This window comes from Cebidichthys violaceus, unplaced genomic scaffold (assembly GCF_023349555.1).
Source record: "Cebidichthys violaceus isolate CVI_PGR_0920_01 unplaced genomic scaffold, fCebVio1.0.p SCAF_3, whole genome shotgun sequence".
NCBI lineage: Eukaryota > Metazoa > Chordata > Actinopteri > Perciformes > Stichaeidae > Cebidichthys > Cebidichthys violaceus.
The window spans coordinates 19,173,863-19,188,665 of NW_027176483.1; the positions used below are offsets into that span (position 1 = coordinate 19,173,863).

The following is a 14,803-nucleotide window of genomic DNA, read 5'->3' on the forward strand; positions in this document are numbered from 1 at the left end:
GGCTTATTTCAGTCCTGCGACAGCCACAGATACCAGATTTTCTTCTTTTTTTTGTCAGAGCATTTGATTGCTGTCAGTATGTTATGAGAATTTCAACAAATATAGTAAAAAAGTGTTTTTGAAGAAGATTACCAACCCTGCCTTTAAGTAGACGGTGATTACAAGAACATACTGCTGTTTGTTGGATCTACTCTGACACTTCTAATCAGAGCATTGGACATACTGGTCCCACAGTGACTCACTGATAATACACTTTAGTACAAGTTAAGGACCGACTATAAACAGTACTGTACAGCACTGAATAGGTGGCAGTGTACTGAAATGGCTGTGGTGTTTAATGCGTCATCATAGCAGATTATTCACATGACACGTGTGATACGCGTCAGTGCTTCCAGAGAGCTACACGGTTTGTGTTTTCAACGGTCCTTTCTGGTTTGATATACAATGATGCAGCTTTTTCGTTTTGAGAAGTCAAAGTCACATCATTATATTTGCTAGATACGGAGACACTAAAAGGTAACAATGGAGTTTTGGGCTATAAATTCAAATTTGGACTTAAGTGAAAGGTAAAAGTAAAAAGCCTTCACTTTTACTTCCCACAAACCTAAGAGTAAAAGCTATTTATCACATTTCCTATGACTTAAAAATGCTCTTAACTTTAAGAGAGCTGTATTAACTCCAAATCAGGCAGGGGAAAAAAACGCAGCGACAAAAGTTGAAACAGAATCAACTATTGGAGAAACGAGACCTGACGTCACACCAATCACAGAACCACCGATCAGATCAGAAGATGCACACTAGTGACGTCATGTCTGACCAAAACACGCGTAAGTTGTGTTTCATTTGAATTCACACACAGTTTAAATCCCCCAGTCTGAGAGGCCTCGCATCCTGGTTAGTTAGTGAAAGTTAACAGGTTTTTAATCTGTCGATGCTGACAGATGCTGACAGGACCCGGCATACTAGCAGCATGGCATCACACAAACCACCACACAACTATCATTGTGCGCTGTGGTTGAGAGAAAAACATGGCCGATCAGTTGGTCACGGTATATGATGGTTCTTCTCCTCCTCTCTGTACAGGGAGTCCATCCCGAACCCTGTCCACCATGTCGCTGTCTGTTCGCCCAGCCAGGCGCCTCACCTCCAGATCCATCACTAGGAGCCAGAGCTACACTGGAGTCAACACCTACGACAAGGCCTACAGGTAACACACACACACACACACACACACACACACACACACACACACACATGCTCTGGGGAACTACACACTCGACAGGACATCCTGTCTGGTGGAGCTCAAAAGACAGACAGTCTGACTGTGTGTGTGTGTGTGTGTGTGTGTGTGTGTGTGTGTGTTCATAACTACTTCTAAGGACATGCTTCAGGCTAAAAACCAGTTAAATGGGAGTGGCTTGTCCAATTGAGAATAATGTTCATGTCTCCATTTGAGAAAAAGTGATTTTTGGGTTATCGTTGGGTTAAGTCTCTAGAATATGTATGTAAGTCAATGTGATGTCCCCAAAAGTGACCTAAGTAAACGTGTGTGTTCATACATGCGTGAAATAGTCCAATATGGATTATTATAACTTAACTTTGAAAGAATTAAGTTGTTTCTCAAAGTGTTTCTGGCCATAAACTACAGCAGTGCATTGCTGCCACCAGTTAACAAAAATCACTTAAACACAATATTTTTCATCTTACTGTATATGTTTGTCCTCGTTGCAAATCAGATTATTCAGCAATAAAAATAAATGTTTCTCTTTATCTTGTTATAGTATTCAACTTTCTCTATATTACAATTTACCAACATATCTTATGAAAACAAGGAACGAACAACACCCAACTTATCTTGTTACAAGATTAACTGAAGATTACCTGAACCAGTCTCAGTTTAGTCCTGATCCTCTATAGGACCTCCATCAGTAAACGAGACTATCAGAGAGAAGATGGTCTATTTCTATAGTTATTCTTAATGCTCGTCATCGGTGCCACCGGGTCGGATTCTGGTGAAGTCAGATGAAATCATGCAGGTTCACCAGAAACTCCTTCAGCTGGGCCTTCAGCGGGGCCTCCAGCAGAGAACCAGCTCGGAGGTCCAGTCTGGGCCCGTTTGAGGGAAGGGAGGCACAGGAGAACCAGAACCTGGACTGAGCGGCGCAGACTGTGAGACCCCTGCTGCAGTAAAATTAGAGGTTTTCCAAAGGGACTCTGGTGCTCAGAAACACTACCTCTTTTGTCCACAGGGACGGCGAAAAGTTCCTCATAGTAGCTTTAAATAAGTGAATGGACTCAATCAACTGGGACAACTGGTACTTGCCCCATCAGTATAACCATGGCCCAAAATACTGTTCTTACATTTCATTATGGATTACTTCGATAATACAAAATGCGTAGCGATAAAATACTTATTTTTTCACTGTTGACATAAATCTGTTTACTGAATAACTAATTTAAACAGAAGCTTCTTGTTCTACCAGCATACCAATTTATTATGTTATAATGACATTTTTTAGATTTGATTGGTTGATTGTGTGTGATAACAGGAACATTTGTTGATGTAACAAGATAAAATGACATGTTTTTATAACAAAAATAGGTGCTGTTTAAAATAGAATAATTATAACGAGACAAATATCATTATAACATTTACAATCTGCATTGGAGACAGATGGACAGACAGATATGTGATGTGAGCTGTGACTCATGTGATACGACAATACTGTCAGATAAAGCAGAGTATGATCCTGCTGATCCAGGATATTTAAAAGATGATGCTGCTGTTGTTGCAGGAACCTCTCGGTGTTCGGCGCTCCGGGTCTCAGCCGGAAGCCCAGCAGAGCCAGCAGGATGTTCACCATGTCCGCCAAGTCCAACCCACCACCTAAGGTTCCTCAACCGGAGCGACTGGACCAGGTCTATGAGGCCCTGAAGAAAGGCCTTCAGTGAGTACACTCAAACACACATTCATATGGGATCATATCCCAGTCACTAGGAGCACTAGTGACTCCTACTCACTGACGGATATTTCTGCAATATAATATAATATTATTATTATTATTATTATATATAATGTAATATAAGTCTTTCTACATTATATTACTGTTTAGGTTCAGGACAAAGGAACTTTCATGGGTTGACAATAAATCTGCCGGACTTGATTTAGTGAAAATAATAGAATGATAGCCGTAATGTCCATTTCTATGTATTAAAAAAGTTTTCACAGATGAACTTTAAATAATTGGCTCCAATAGAAAAATAAATTAAATAAGTACGCCCACACTGAAAAAGCTAATACAAAAAGTATTTTGTTAATGCTAACATGAGGCTTAAAGATACCATCAAATGTGCAATTGAAATTCTGGAATAGTTCAACCAGTGAAGTCACAACATGTTCAACCTCTCAAACCAAACTGTCCTTCTCTCCTTAACACCATTGGTTTACACTTAAAGGACAGTTTTGGGAGATTTGGTGAGAAGATTGATAGCACTCACATGTCTGTCCGTTAAGTATGAAGCTACAGCCAGCAGACCGTTAGCTTAGCTTAACATAAAGACTGGAAACAGATAGTTTGGCTTCGTCCTAAGGTAAGAACTTCCACTGACCAACACCTCTAAAGCTCACCGATTAACACACTGTGTCTTGTTTGTTTAATTTATTTTCCAAAATGTTCCAACTGTTGTTTGAAACACAGACCACTCAGCCCCAATTCATTTTCTTTAAAGGAGACATATCATGCTCATTTTCAGGTTCATACCTGTATTTGGGGTTTCTACTAGAACATGTTTACCAGCTTTATTGTTCAAAAAGCACATCATTTTTCTCATACTGTCTGTCTGACTCTCTGTCAGAAATGCTCCGTTTTAGCACCTGTCTCTTTAAAACCCCCTCCAAAAAAAGCCCAGTCTGCTCTGATTGGTCGCCGTCTTCACAGTGTCACTGCAGCCGGGGACTCACTGTGTGAGTCAACTATACAAAGTTGAGCTGCACTTCTACCGGTGACCGTATAGTTGTGACATCACAACGTTACCTTGACCTGTTTTATTATAATAAAAAGAGACATCTTACTTTCTACAATATGGGACCTTTAAGAAGTGATGAATGCTGGAGAACAGCCCAATGGGATCGCTGGCAGGGAGAGATGGTCAGTTAGTGCAGAGGTATCTGCTTGGTTAGATACATTCATCCACTTAATACTTCTGTCAACTGTGTGTGTGTGTGTGTGTGTGTGTGTGTGTGTGTGTGTGTGTGTGTGTGTGTGTGTGTGTGTGTGTGTGTGTGTGTGTGTGTGTTCTCTCTCAGATCCTACCTGCAGGTTCATCAGATGGACTTGGACAGCCTCAGCAGACAGATGAAAGAATCAAAGAGGAACTCCAGACTGGTATGTTCTGGCTGTACTGTACCTGTTCAGGCCCAACCATATGAGAATATTCTTATGTCTAATGTGGACACAGGCACTATTATTTCTTAACCAGCTGTTTTATCACACTGTTTCAACCTGTGGCATTGAGCATACTGCACATCTTGAAGTCAATGTTGAAAAATGAAAATGTTCTGACAAAGAAAAATATCACTGAACATAAAGAGTGATAAAACATCTGAGATATACTGATGACCTGATGTTCTCTGCCTCTACAGGGTTTCCTGTATGAACTGGACAAGGTGAGCTACTGTGAATTCTTACGTACCTCAACTGTAGAGAGAATGTTGACAGATTTATCAGAGACAGGCCTTTATTTCTAATTCCACCTGTTTTATAAAAAAAAAAAGTGCTCTATACGAAATTCAGAGCATATCTATTCAACGGCTCTCAACAATGCGACGGTCGGCTGAGCCGGCGGCTAGTAGCTAACGGTGCTAACAGCGCTTACAGTGCAAACAACGTCAACAGTGATGACAGAGCTAACAGTGTTTCAATGAGGGGGAACCGGAGGGTGGGCGTTACGCTTCCATGACGACACCATTGTAACCGCCGTATGAGAGCAGTGCAGAGTGAGCTAACCAGTAGTATTTAAACAAAACAATGCATACAGAGGGATAAATACTTCATTCTCTCATCAGGTATTATGTCTTTACAGAGACAGTAGTTGTCCAATGGATCATAAAACTCACGGTTCAGATTGGATCACACATCAGCACAAAAGAAAAAAGGGATCAAATATAACTTTTAGAGATCCCTGATCATGTGTTTTTGCTGCTGATACTAAGTGATGATCATTGATGATCCATAATGGATACAGATCCCCTTGTTGTTTGAGCAGCTGGTCTTTCTTCATAAAACGACACAATTCAAATGATTAGGAAATAAAAAAAGTGATTTTCATTGATAAAAACAAATCTTGTCATTAGTAGTTTAATGATGTATTATAATCTGTTTAGAGCTAGTGTAAACGGCTGATAATTCATCTTTAATATCTATTTATGTTGCTGTGAAAACATCTTCAAACAACAAGATTACATGTGAACACATCATGATAACATCATTTACCTTTGCCCAATCCTCATTTTCACTGAACAGAGCCTGAAGGCATCATAGTGTAACTGAAGTGAACCTCCGTTGGTTAGCCGTTAGCGGTGCTGCTAACGTTACTAGCTCTCCTCCTGTCAGTTTAAACACGGATTGGTTGTTTACAATACAACATTATCAGTGATCGGTGAACAGAAAACATAAATGATGTCCGGATCACATATTTTACTGAATATTGGTGGATAACGATGTCAGTTTTCACACTGTGATGGTTAACGTTAAACTGTGTAATTAATCCACGGTTAATGTGTGCTGAACCGTGAGGGGATCCGTACGGATCACGGATCAAAAAGGATCCGTTACACCACTAATAGACCTTTAAGTATATGGCCATATTTTAGTAATACTAAATGTCACAGTTACTGCTCTGCTGCTGATTTAAAGTCACTTTTACTTCTCTGGGATTTTTTACGGCTGTTAAGATAACCTCAATGAATCTTAACACGTCCTGCACATGTGCTGCACATTAAAAGCCTTCCAACTGTTTAAAGAGCATCATTTCCTGCTAGGCTTTTCATTTGAAACATATGTAGGAAGTGCTCCTGCTCTATAAAAAACAAATAAGAAACTCACTACATTGCAAGTGACTGGAGCCACCACAGTGTTTAGTGTAGAAGGCATGAGCCTTATTTACAACGCTGACCTCAGCTGGACTCTGTTTATGTTGACCAACGGGAATACATGTGACTCCTCTTCCCTCTGACAGCAAGTGAAGGTGACTGAGAGGTACATCAGACGACTGGAGTTTCACCTCAGCAAGGTAAGACCACTGTGATCCCCCTCAAACAACAATGCCTTTCAGCATCAGAAAAGTTCTAGAGAATCAAATCTGTCCTAATCGTTTTGGTAAATGTCACTTAAATACACAGAAAATACACACAGAACCTCCACCAAATATGCATTCATTTCATTAAAGTTGCATTTCTTCCATATCTATGTGTAGGAATGTATATGATGTAAATAATATGTATGACAACCATGGAACAACAAGGCCTCATGTTATTGCTTGATATTAACTATTATCTAAATATTCAACTATTGTATTTCATGCTGGTCTCGAGCAAGCAAGATAACTTTAAAGGGATAGTTTATATGTTTTGAGGTGGGGTTGCATGAGGTATTTATCCGTAGTCAGTGTATTACCTGCAGTAGTAGGCAAACCCCCAGTATAAAGAAGCAGGCAGGAGTAGCGCTACGGTAGCTAAGCAGTGTACTGCTGTGGATGGGGGCAGCAGCAGCAAAAGTCTTTTAACCAACCAAAAATATCAACACCAGTTGGAAGTGTATGTTATATTAAGAATATTTTCAGCCCTTTCCGACGGAGAACTGAAGCCCTTATATCCATCTGTGCTCTCCTCAATGACTCTGGCAAACCCTTTAAACACCAAAGTCACACAATAACACACACTAACTAACCGATAGACCAGCAAACCCCGTGTCCTGAGACGTCAATTACTGTTGTTGTCAATGGCTTCGGTTCCTCGTTGGAAAGGACTGTCTGAGGTCAAGATGAAGCGGTGAAAATATTGTAAATGTAGTGTTTTTAGTGGGCCATTCTTTTAGGTGGCTAAAATACATTTTGCTGTTGACCCCATCCGCAGCAGTGCATTGCTGTTTCTCCAAACTTGGGGAGTGCCAACTGCCATCTGTGTGTTGGTGGACAACTTCAAAACACCCAAACCATCCCTTTAAAGTGTCTGAGTGGAATGATTTTAGATAAATATATTGCATAGTGTTGGGTGCAATGATTGAAAATGGTAAGTACATGTTGACCTTTCTTCTTCGGGTAGGAGGATGAAACGTGTCCCCTCTCCCCCTCTTTCCCCAGATCGAGGAGCTCTATGACGCCTACTGCCTGCAGAGGAGACTCCGGGACGGAGCCAACAAGATGGTGAAGGCTTACACTGCCTCTCAAGTCAGCAAGGAGGCCAGGGAGAGTTTAGCAGAAGCCAATAAAGGATACAAAGAGTACACAGAGGTAAGATGGAGAGGACAGAGGAGAGGAGAGATAGAGGGAGGAAGCGGACTAAGATGGAAGGGAGAAAAATTGTAAAAGTACTGTGGGAGAAAAGGGCCATTGTGTGAGCAAGGAGAAGGGCACTAAATAAAGAGTAGGATATAACATAGGATGTAACATATCACAACTAAAGGGCTAGTTTAGCTCTGTAGTTCATATCTGTTTGGTAGAAATGGATTAAAGTCTCCTTCTCTCATGTTCTTTACATGTTCTTTACAGAACATGTGTTTGTTGGAGAGCGAGTTGGAGAACCAGCTGGGGGAGTTCCACATCAGGATGAAAGGTAAGAAGGAAACATCTGGCTTGTTCACTTGTGTGTCTTCACTCTTCCTCCTTCCTCTCATCCTCTATTTTTTCTTTCTCTTCTTGAATTAGTCTGTTCCTCCACATATGAAGCAAACATGTCATTTTAATATATATTGTGGGGGACACATCCTAAAATGTCCCTCTTTATATATTGATACAAAATGTTAATTAAAAAACAGTGCTACTGCACCCGTGTCAGAAATATTCATGATCAAATGTGATCATAATCATAAACTAAGCAACTGTCTTCATTTTTTACTACCAGTTCCAGTATGTTGCACATGCACAAAGGACAGAAGAGTAAATCTTGTCTCAATAACATTAAATGAGGAAAGTTGATCTACAGGAGAATAAATGTTAGAAAGCGATACAGAATGACTGAGACTTCATTATATTTTTTCATATTCCTTTATGTATGTATTCAACTGGTGCCTGAATTTCTAGGTTTTCTTTCACATAAATACATGTATTTCCACCATAAATTGGTGCATAAGAAATCCCTAAAATACACAAAATATAGTGTTTGATCTGTTTCTATTTGTCTTTCAGGTCTGGCTGGATTTGCTCGATTGTGTGCTGGTGACCAGTATGAGGTTGGTTACTCTCTCTCTCTCGAATTAAAATATAATTTATTGGAATGGCCATAATCACGTTGAGTATTGCCACACCAATCTGAATACTAAGAATATTATACAATACACAGAAAAGGACCAAGATGTTAAATGAACACAAATGATAATACAAATAATACGAATACAACATAATTTTGAAAAAAGACATAAGGCATCTGTCTATGTTTATTTTTGTTATTATAGTTATAATTGTTGTTAAAGTTACTACAAGAAACTTTTAACTGGTTATGAATCAGTATCAATTTAATAGTGATACCTCTATATGACCAATAAAAGCAGATGCGACTGCATGGGGCCGAACAATCTGAGGTTTTCCAAAGGGAATCTGGTGCTTGGAAACACTTCCACCTTTGTCCACAGGGACCGCCAAATTGACACACAATTGAATGTCCTCATAGTAGCTTTAATATGTTGTTTAACATTTATTTTGGGCTGTACAAATTTAATTTAATTAGAAACTGTGGTGAGGTAGGTTGCTATAGTACACCATCATATCAGGGCCACATAGCATTATATTTTACTTTGTGTTATTTCTGTCAGTTTGTGAGTGTATGAAAGACTTAAAAACAACGAAGCTGACTGTTGGACACAAAATATCAATAGCACAACTGAGACTGATGTGCTGTGTGTGTGTGTGTGTGTGTGTGTGTGTGTGTGTGTGTGTGTGTGTGTGTGTGTGTGTGTGTTCAGATCTTTATGAAGTACGGCAGGCAGCGGTGGAAGCTCCGAGGCAGAATAGAGATCAATGGCAAACAGGTGTGGGACAGTGAAGAGATGGTGTTCGTGCCGCTTGTCAGTGAGTTCCTCTGTGTCAAGGTCAGTCCCTCCATATGTCTTTTTTTAATGACTTTGGATTTATTTTTATGTATACTTAGTATACGGTAGCCTATGCATACTTCATGTTGTCCCTTGGTGTTTAGCATTATTGAATATGCCCATGATCCAGGATTCTGTACTAACAAGTTGGTCCTATATATATATATATATATATATATATATATATATATATATATATATATATATATATATATATATATATATATTGAGCACCGTTTGTTACGTCTCTGATGCAGATAAGGACAATCATGTTGTTACTGCTACTGTTGGAGCTTGACAGTGTAACGGTCTCAACCTGAATGATTGACACAAAAGGACCTGTTGAAGGCAGCCAGACTTTGGTAGCGTGATCAAACTATGTTTCTGTGATCTCCTAGGTGACGGAGCTGAAGAGCTTAGCCAATCACGTGGTTGTAGGGAGTGTTTCCTGCGAGACCAAGGACCTGTTTGCTGCACTCCCCCAGACGGTTGCCGTGGATATTAATGACCTTGGGACTATTAAACTAAGTCTCGAAGTCACCTGGAAGTAAGTTTGATCCTGAGCTTCATGAGTCCTGTACTGTTGGTTAATATTAAGGGTTGTTCATTAACAGAGCTTAAAGTTACTGAGAGGAACTTTCATCTGGTCCTGAATCAGTCTCAGTTTAGTCCTGATCCTCTATCAGACCTCCATCAGTAAAGAGACCATCAGAGAGAAGATGGTCTATTTCTATAGAGTTATTCTTAATGCTCGTCATCGGTGCCACCGGGTCGGATTCTGGTGAAGTCAGATGAAATCATGCAGGTTCACCAGAAACTCCTTCAGCTCAGACTCCAGCGGGGCCTCCAGCAGAGACCGGTACACCGTGGACAGACCCAGATCCGGCTTCGCTGCAGCCTTCCATCTGCAGTCGGAGCTCCGGCGGGAGGTGGAAAGCTCCGCACCCGGCAGCAGGGTCTCCTCTTCCAGCCAGGGGCAGAGCTTCAAGAACCAGATCAAGGACTGCATTAGGCAGACTTTGAGACCCTGCTACAATAAAATGAGAGGTTGTCTAAAGGGACTCTGGTGCTCGCAAATACTACCTTTTCTGTCCACAGGGACGGTCAAAATCAACACAAAAGTAAAGTTCCTCATTGTTGCTTTAAATATTATATTGAATATTTATTTATTTAGTCTTTTATCTCTGTCTTCCCCTGCCTCCATTCCTGTTTCCCCTCTCTGTCAGTCCATTTGATAAAGATGACCAGGGGTCAGTGGCAAGCACTGTCAACAAAGCTCCAACCGTCAGTAAGAGACTCTCAACCATCTTCAACCAGAGTCCTCCTGACACGCCATCTTTACGTGAACAGGCCTTCTATGTGAGTTCTTCTGTAATCTATTTGCTTCTCTTTTACACGTCACGTTCCACTGATGCTTTTCGAGTCTGGAATATTTTGGTATTTTGTGCGATATTCACTACCCTTATGGTGCAGACTGAGGAGCTGAGGAAAAAACACATCTCTTCTTTACATAGACTGTAATACAATGTAGTTTGTTTGAGTTTTGGTAGATTATTCATAAAAGGTAATTGATGTGAAAACAAGAAGCAAAAACTTTTTCCATCATAGAATTGATCAGCTTCTTCACATGTCTGAAATTGGCCGTGTACTTGCGAGAGAACAGGAGTTCAGATCTCGTGGTTTAGATCCGCTGCTGTGGAGGGAGAATTTGACTTTTAGCCAGCAAGCCAGCGGCCCCTAACTTTCCCTTTTGTTCCACCTGCTGCTACTTTGACGTGCAGTCTCTGCCTCGGAGTCTGACCAGGCGGCAGCACTGGCCGCTGCTGGACATCTTCAGAGACACGCTTAGCCAGAGCTGTTCTTGTAGCGACAGCTCACCAACAAGACCGCCCACTGCAGTAAGTCAATACGCAGTAGAACCCCCGACAGAATGTAGGAACACACAGCCCACTGGAATATTGACTAGTGACAGTAATAGTGGTGTAGAACCTAGAACAGTAGTCTCCGTTTGTTTGTGTATGGCTTAATGGAAATATCTATGCAAGGTTTCCAAACATCTCTTCAGTTGATTTCACTGGTTGAGAGCAGGAAGGGGAAATCTGCTGCTTTCGTGTTTGGTCAAACTGAAGATCTGCATACATATGACTCCCCACTGGCCTATAGGGCAACTACAACCTCCCGATAGAACCTTGACAGTACTTTCTGAGGACGAACCTTGGAGAATCGTGGACCTATAACTCTGTATGATGTAAGTTCTGACAGTGTAAAGCCTGTGAGACAGCCAGACAAACACACCTCCAGGTGAACTTGTTTGGAAGAGAGATGAATGATGAAGTATCTTAACCCTACATTCTCTCTACTGACCATCAGGGGGCGACTCCTCTGGTTGTATAGAAGTCTAGTCTAAAATGACTCCACTTCTCTCTTGATTTATTACCTCAGTAAACATTGTAAACATGAGTTTATGGTCTCAATCTCTAGTTTCAAGTCTTCTTCAATACAGCTGATGTTCATTTAGTAAATTATGGTTCATTTAGAGTGAAATAGACCATAAAGCAGGGTATGCTTTAGGGCGGAGCTACCTTGTGATCGACAGGTCTATAAGTCTCTACGTCACTCCTCCTCAGTCCAAATATGCTAACTTCTGTTCATTGGTTTCCAAAAACCCAAATAACTATGTACCAACTATGGTTGTGCGAGCACAGTTTTGTCTGCAAAGGATTATTACTGACCTTTCAGCTGCGCTCACTTTCAGCTTGACCTCCAAACAAAGTGCTTTAGATAATCCGGATAAACTCTTGGTGTGTTTACAACCCGTCTGATTGTCTGACTTCATCGAACTTCAGTGTAGTGGTATCGCTCTGTTCTCAGATTCCAACCATTACTTATCATAAGTGATACAAATTATGGTCAAAACTTTGATTGCAACACCCTAAATTGATAAAACAGGAATTATCCTTTATTCCTTGAACATCTCGCAAAAGTGCTGCTGAGTGTGAAGGCCTTAGAAACTGATGGAAAATGTCTTTAAAAACTAGGAATTTGAACCTTACATGATCTCAAGTAACATTTCGTCATCCGACCACAACGAAAAGTGTCTCTACCTGTTCTGAATGGTTGGGTTGATGTAATCATTTTCACACCAAAAAGTCCACCAATTTGACTTACTATGTGTAACACTAGACTAGAGAGAGAGAGAGACCATGAATGAGAGCGTAGCACAGCCAGTCCACCTTGTGGCAGTAAAGCAAATCTATAGTCTTTTGGTTCACCTCTTTCGCCGGCCTCAAATCCAAAACGTTGCCATGTTTGGGCAGTTTTTTTGAGACAGGAAATACAACAGTGGCACGGATGGCACCTCCACGAGCCCCTTCCTTGTGGAGGTTGTAGATTATTTAAATGAATAGGGGGGGGCTGTTTTTGATTCAGGGTGTTTGGCGGCGGTGTACTTTGGCCTTCCTCTACCGTATCTTGTCTCATCAGCCCAAAACACACATTAACTTTTTAGTTAATGAACGCAACATGCGCAGCTTTTCATTCTCCCCTTAAGGTCATTCATGGTGTTGCTCTTCCTAAGTATGAACTGTGATGGAAGCAGTTGTTTGGAAAATGACAAAAGTAAGCTTGAGAGAGCAGTTCAAGCCCCCACCTCCTTTCACACCTATGCACACCCGGCCAAGCAGTGCACTGCACAAAGAGTGGACGTGATCGTCACGTTGTCTATTTTTAAAGGTCACAAGGAAATAGAAGGCGTTGTAAAATGTGTTTCAAATGCTGTTAGACGATCCGAAAAGCACCTAGTTTGAAGCACACTGAGGCCTTGTGCAACAATGCTATGATAAGTATGATGACTGATGACTTGTAATGTTGTCATGTTTCTGGTCGATACGTTGAAGTTAGGTGCTGCGTTAGAAAGCGCATTCTTTTCACTTTTAATACAAACCATATCTGCCCTCACGAGCTACGAACTGTTCAGTATGCATTCAGCTGGGACTCACTACTTCCTCTTAACATTGCATCTTCAACTTTGACCCTCTTTCTCATACATCCGCCGTGTAGAGGATTGTGGGTCAGAATAAGTAATAATGCTGGCGTGCATACTGCACAATGCGATTGGATACAGTAGGAAATCCTGGTACTGTTGGCATACTGCATTTGACATGTTTTGTATTGGGACATACTTCATCTTTTTTCTGGTAGTGTGGGTGTTGGAACACAGTGTCAGTTTGTAGCAGCTTCAATAATTTAGTTAGCATTCTGACGCTCCTGTCATCTATTCAAACAATGTAGTCTCACAGTTAGTTTGTACTAAATATTTATATCAATAGAGCAGCTTTTATAACAATTCTATTCATTTTGGCACATTGATCAAACTTTGTTTGGTCACCAGGTCAGTACAATTTAGTATGTTGCAACATCCCATGGCAGTTTAATAGGGAGATGTTCTCTGAAGTTTCCCGTTGATATACATGTGGGAGTGTGTCCACTTAGCTCTGTTTGCCTCAAGGTTCTCTGTTGACATATCCATTTCCATTCAGCTGTTCTTGTGCAGTACGCTCACTTTTCTACAAATGTGGTTACTGAAGCAGAATGGAAGAGAACAAAGCAGAGTTGAACGCTGCTCGTTATATGAACTGAAGATAATTAATGACTGTCTATTCGAGTTTGCCAGATTGTTTAATCGGATGCACCCTGAATCGTCAAAAGCTGTCGGTCCAATTGAACCCAACCAACAGATTTCCTTCAATGTTTGCTGTTGACGTGTGATGTGTGACATATCAGCAAAGTGAAAGAATCCAGAGTCTTACACAGCGAAAATAATCACTAAGTGTGTGAACCAGAATGGAAGTGAGGCCCTCAGTTCTTTTTGTCTTTGTCAATTAGCCTCCAGGATTTTAAATAATGGAATCACAGGTTAACGGGACAGTTCACCCCAACATCAAACACACACGTGTTTCTTTCCTCTAGTGCTATTTATCAATCCAGATTGTCTGCCTCCTCTTGAATATAATGGGACTAGATGACGCTCTGCTTGTGGCGGTCAAAGCGCCAAGAACATACATTTAAGCCACCACTTTCTCCTCAGTCCAGCCTTTAACACAGCGCTGCTCTCTTATAGAACATGCTCCGCCGTCATGAAGAGTTAGAGAACGGAACAGCGTGGTCTAATTCATCAGAATCCTCTGATGACTCCTCCAGTCCTCGGCTCTCTGTGGGAGGGCTACGCAACTCTACACATCACAAGGTAACGCGCAGATGAACCTTCTTTATGATTCTATCCAGCTCTTCTCTCTGTCTATCACGGTGTCATTGTCCTTGTTCAGGATTGGTTTGTAAGTTAGATCAACATGTCTGCATGTTGCTCCATCATGGTGATCCATGCAGTCGACCCTGATGGCTTGTCAAACATTGTCATTGATTTGTCTTTCACTTTTAACAGGTTGAAGAACCATTATTTGTTTGCATCTTTACAAATAAATTAAAGGTTTTAAAGGATCATG

General features: G+C 40.9%; 1 protein-coding gene across 4 annotated transcripts in view; it reads left to right on the forward strand.

Moving 5' to 3' along the window:
• LOC137881197 (rho family-interacting cell polarization regulator 1-like) overlaps positions 1-14,803 on the forward strand; it is a 69,038-nt gene that overhangs the window by 32,534 nt on the left and 21,701 nt on the right. For all 4 annotated transcript variants that reach the window (XM_068723002.1, XM_068723003.1, XM_068723001.1 and 1 more), the window contains exons 2-13: positions 1,084-1,207; positions 2,796-2,948; positions 4,307-4,385; positions 4,643-4,666; positions 6,238-6,291; positions 7,360-7,509; positions 7,768-7,831; positions 8,404-8,447; positions 9,177-9,302; positions 9,701-9,849; positions 10,529-10,661; positions 14,422-14,547. In XM_068723002.1, the coding sequence (XP_068579103.1) occupies positions 1,110-1,207; positions 2,796-2,948; positions 4,307-4,385; positions 4,643-4,666; positions 6,238-6,291; positions 7,360-7,509; positions 7,768-7,831; positions 8,404-8,447; positions 9,177-9,302; positions 9,701-9,849; positions 10,529-10,661; positions 14,422-14,547 (1,200 nt within the window). In that variant the 5' untranslated portion in view covers positions 1,084-1,109. The remainder of the gene's footprint in view (positions 1-1,083; positions 1,208-2,795; positions 2,949-4,306; positions 4,386-4,642; positions 4,667-6,237; positions 6,292-7,359; positions 7,510-7,767; positions 7,832-8,403; positions 8,448-9,176; positions 9,303-9,700; positions 9,850-10,528; positions 10,662-14,421; positions 14,548-14,803) is intronic.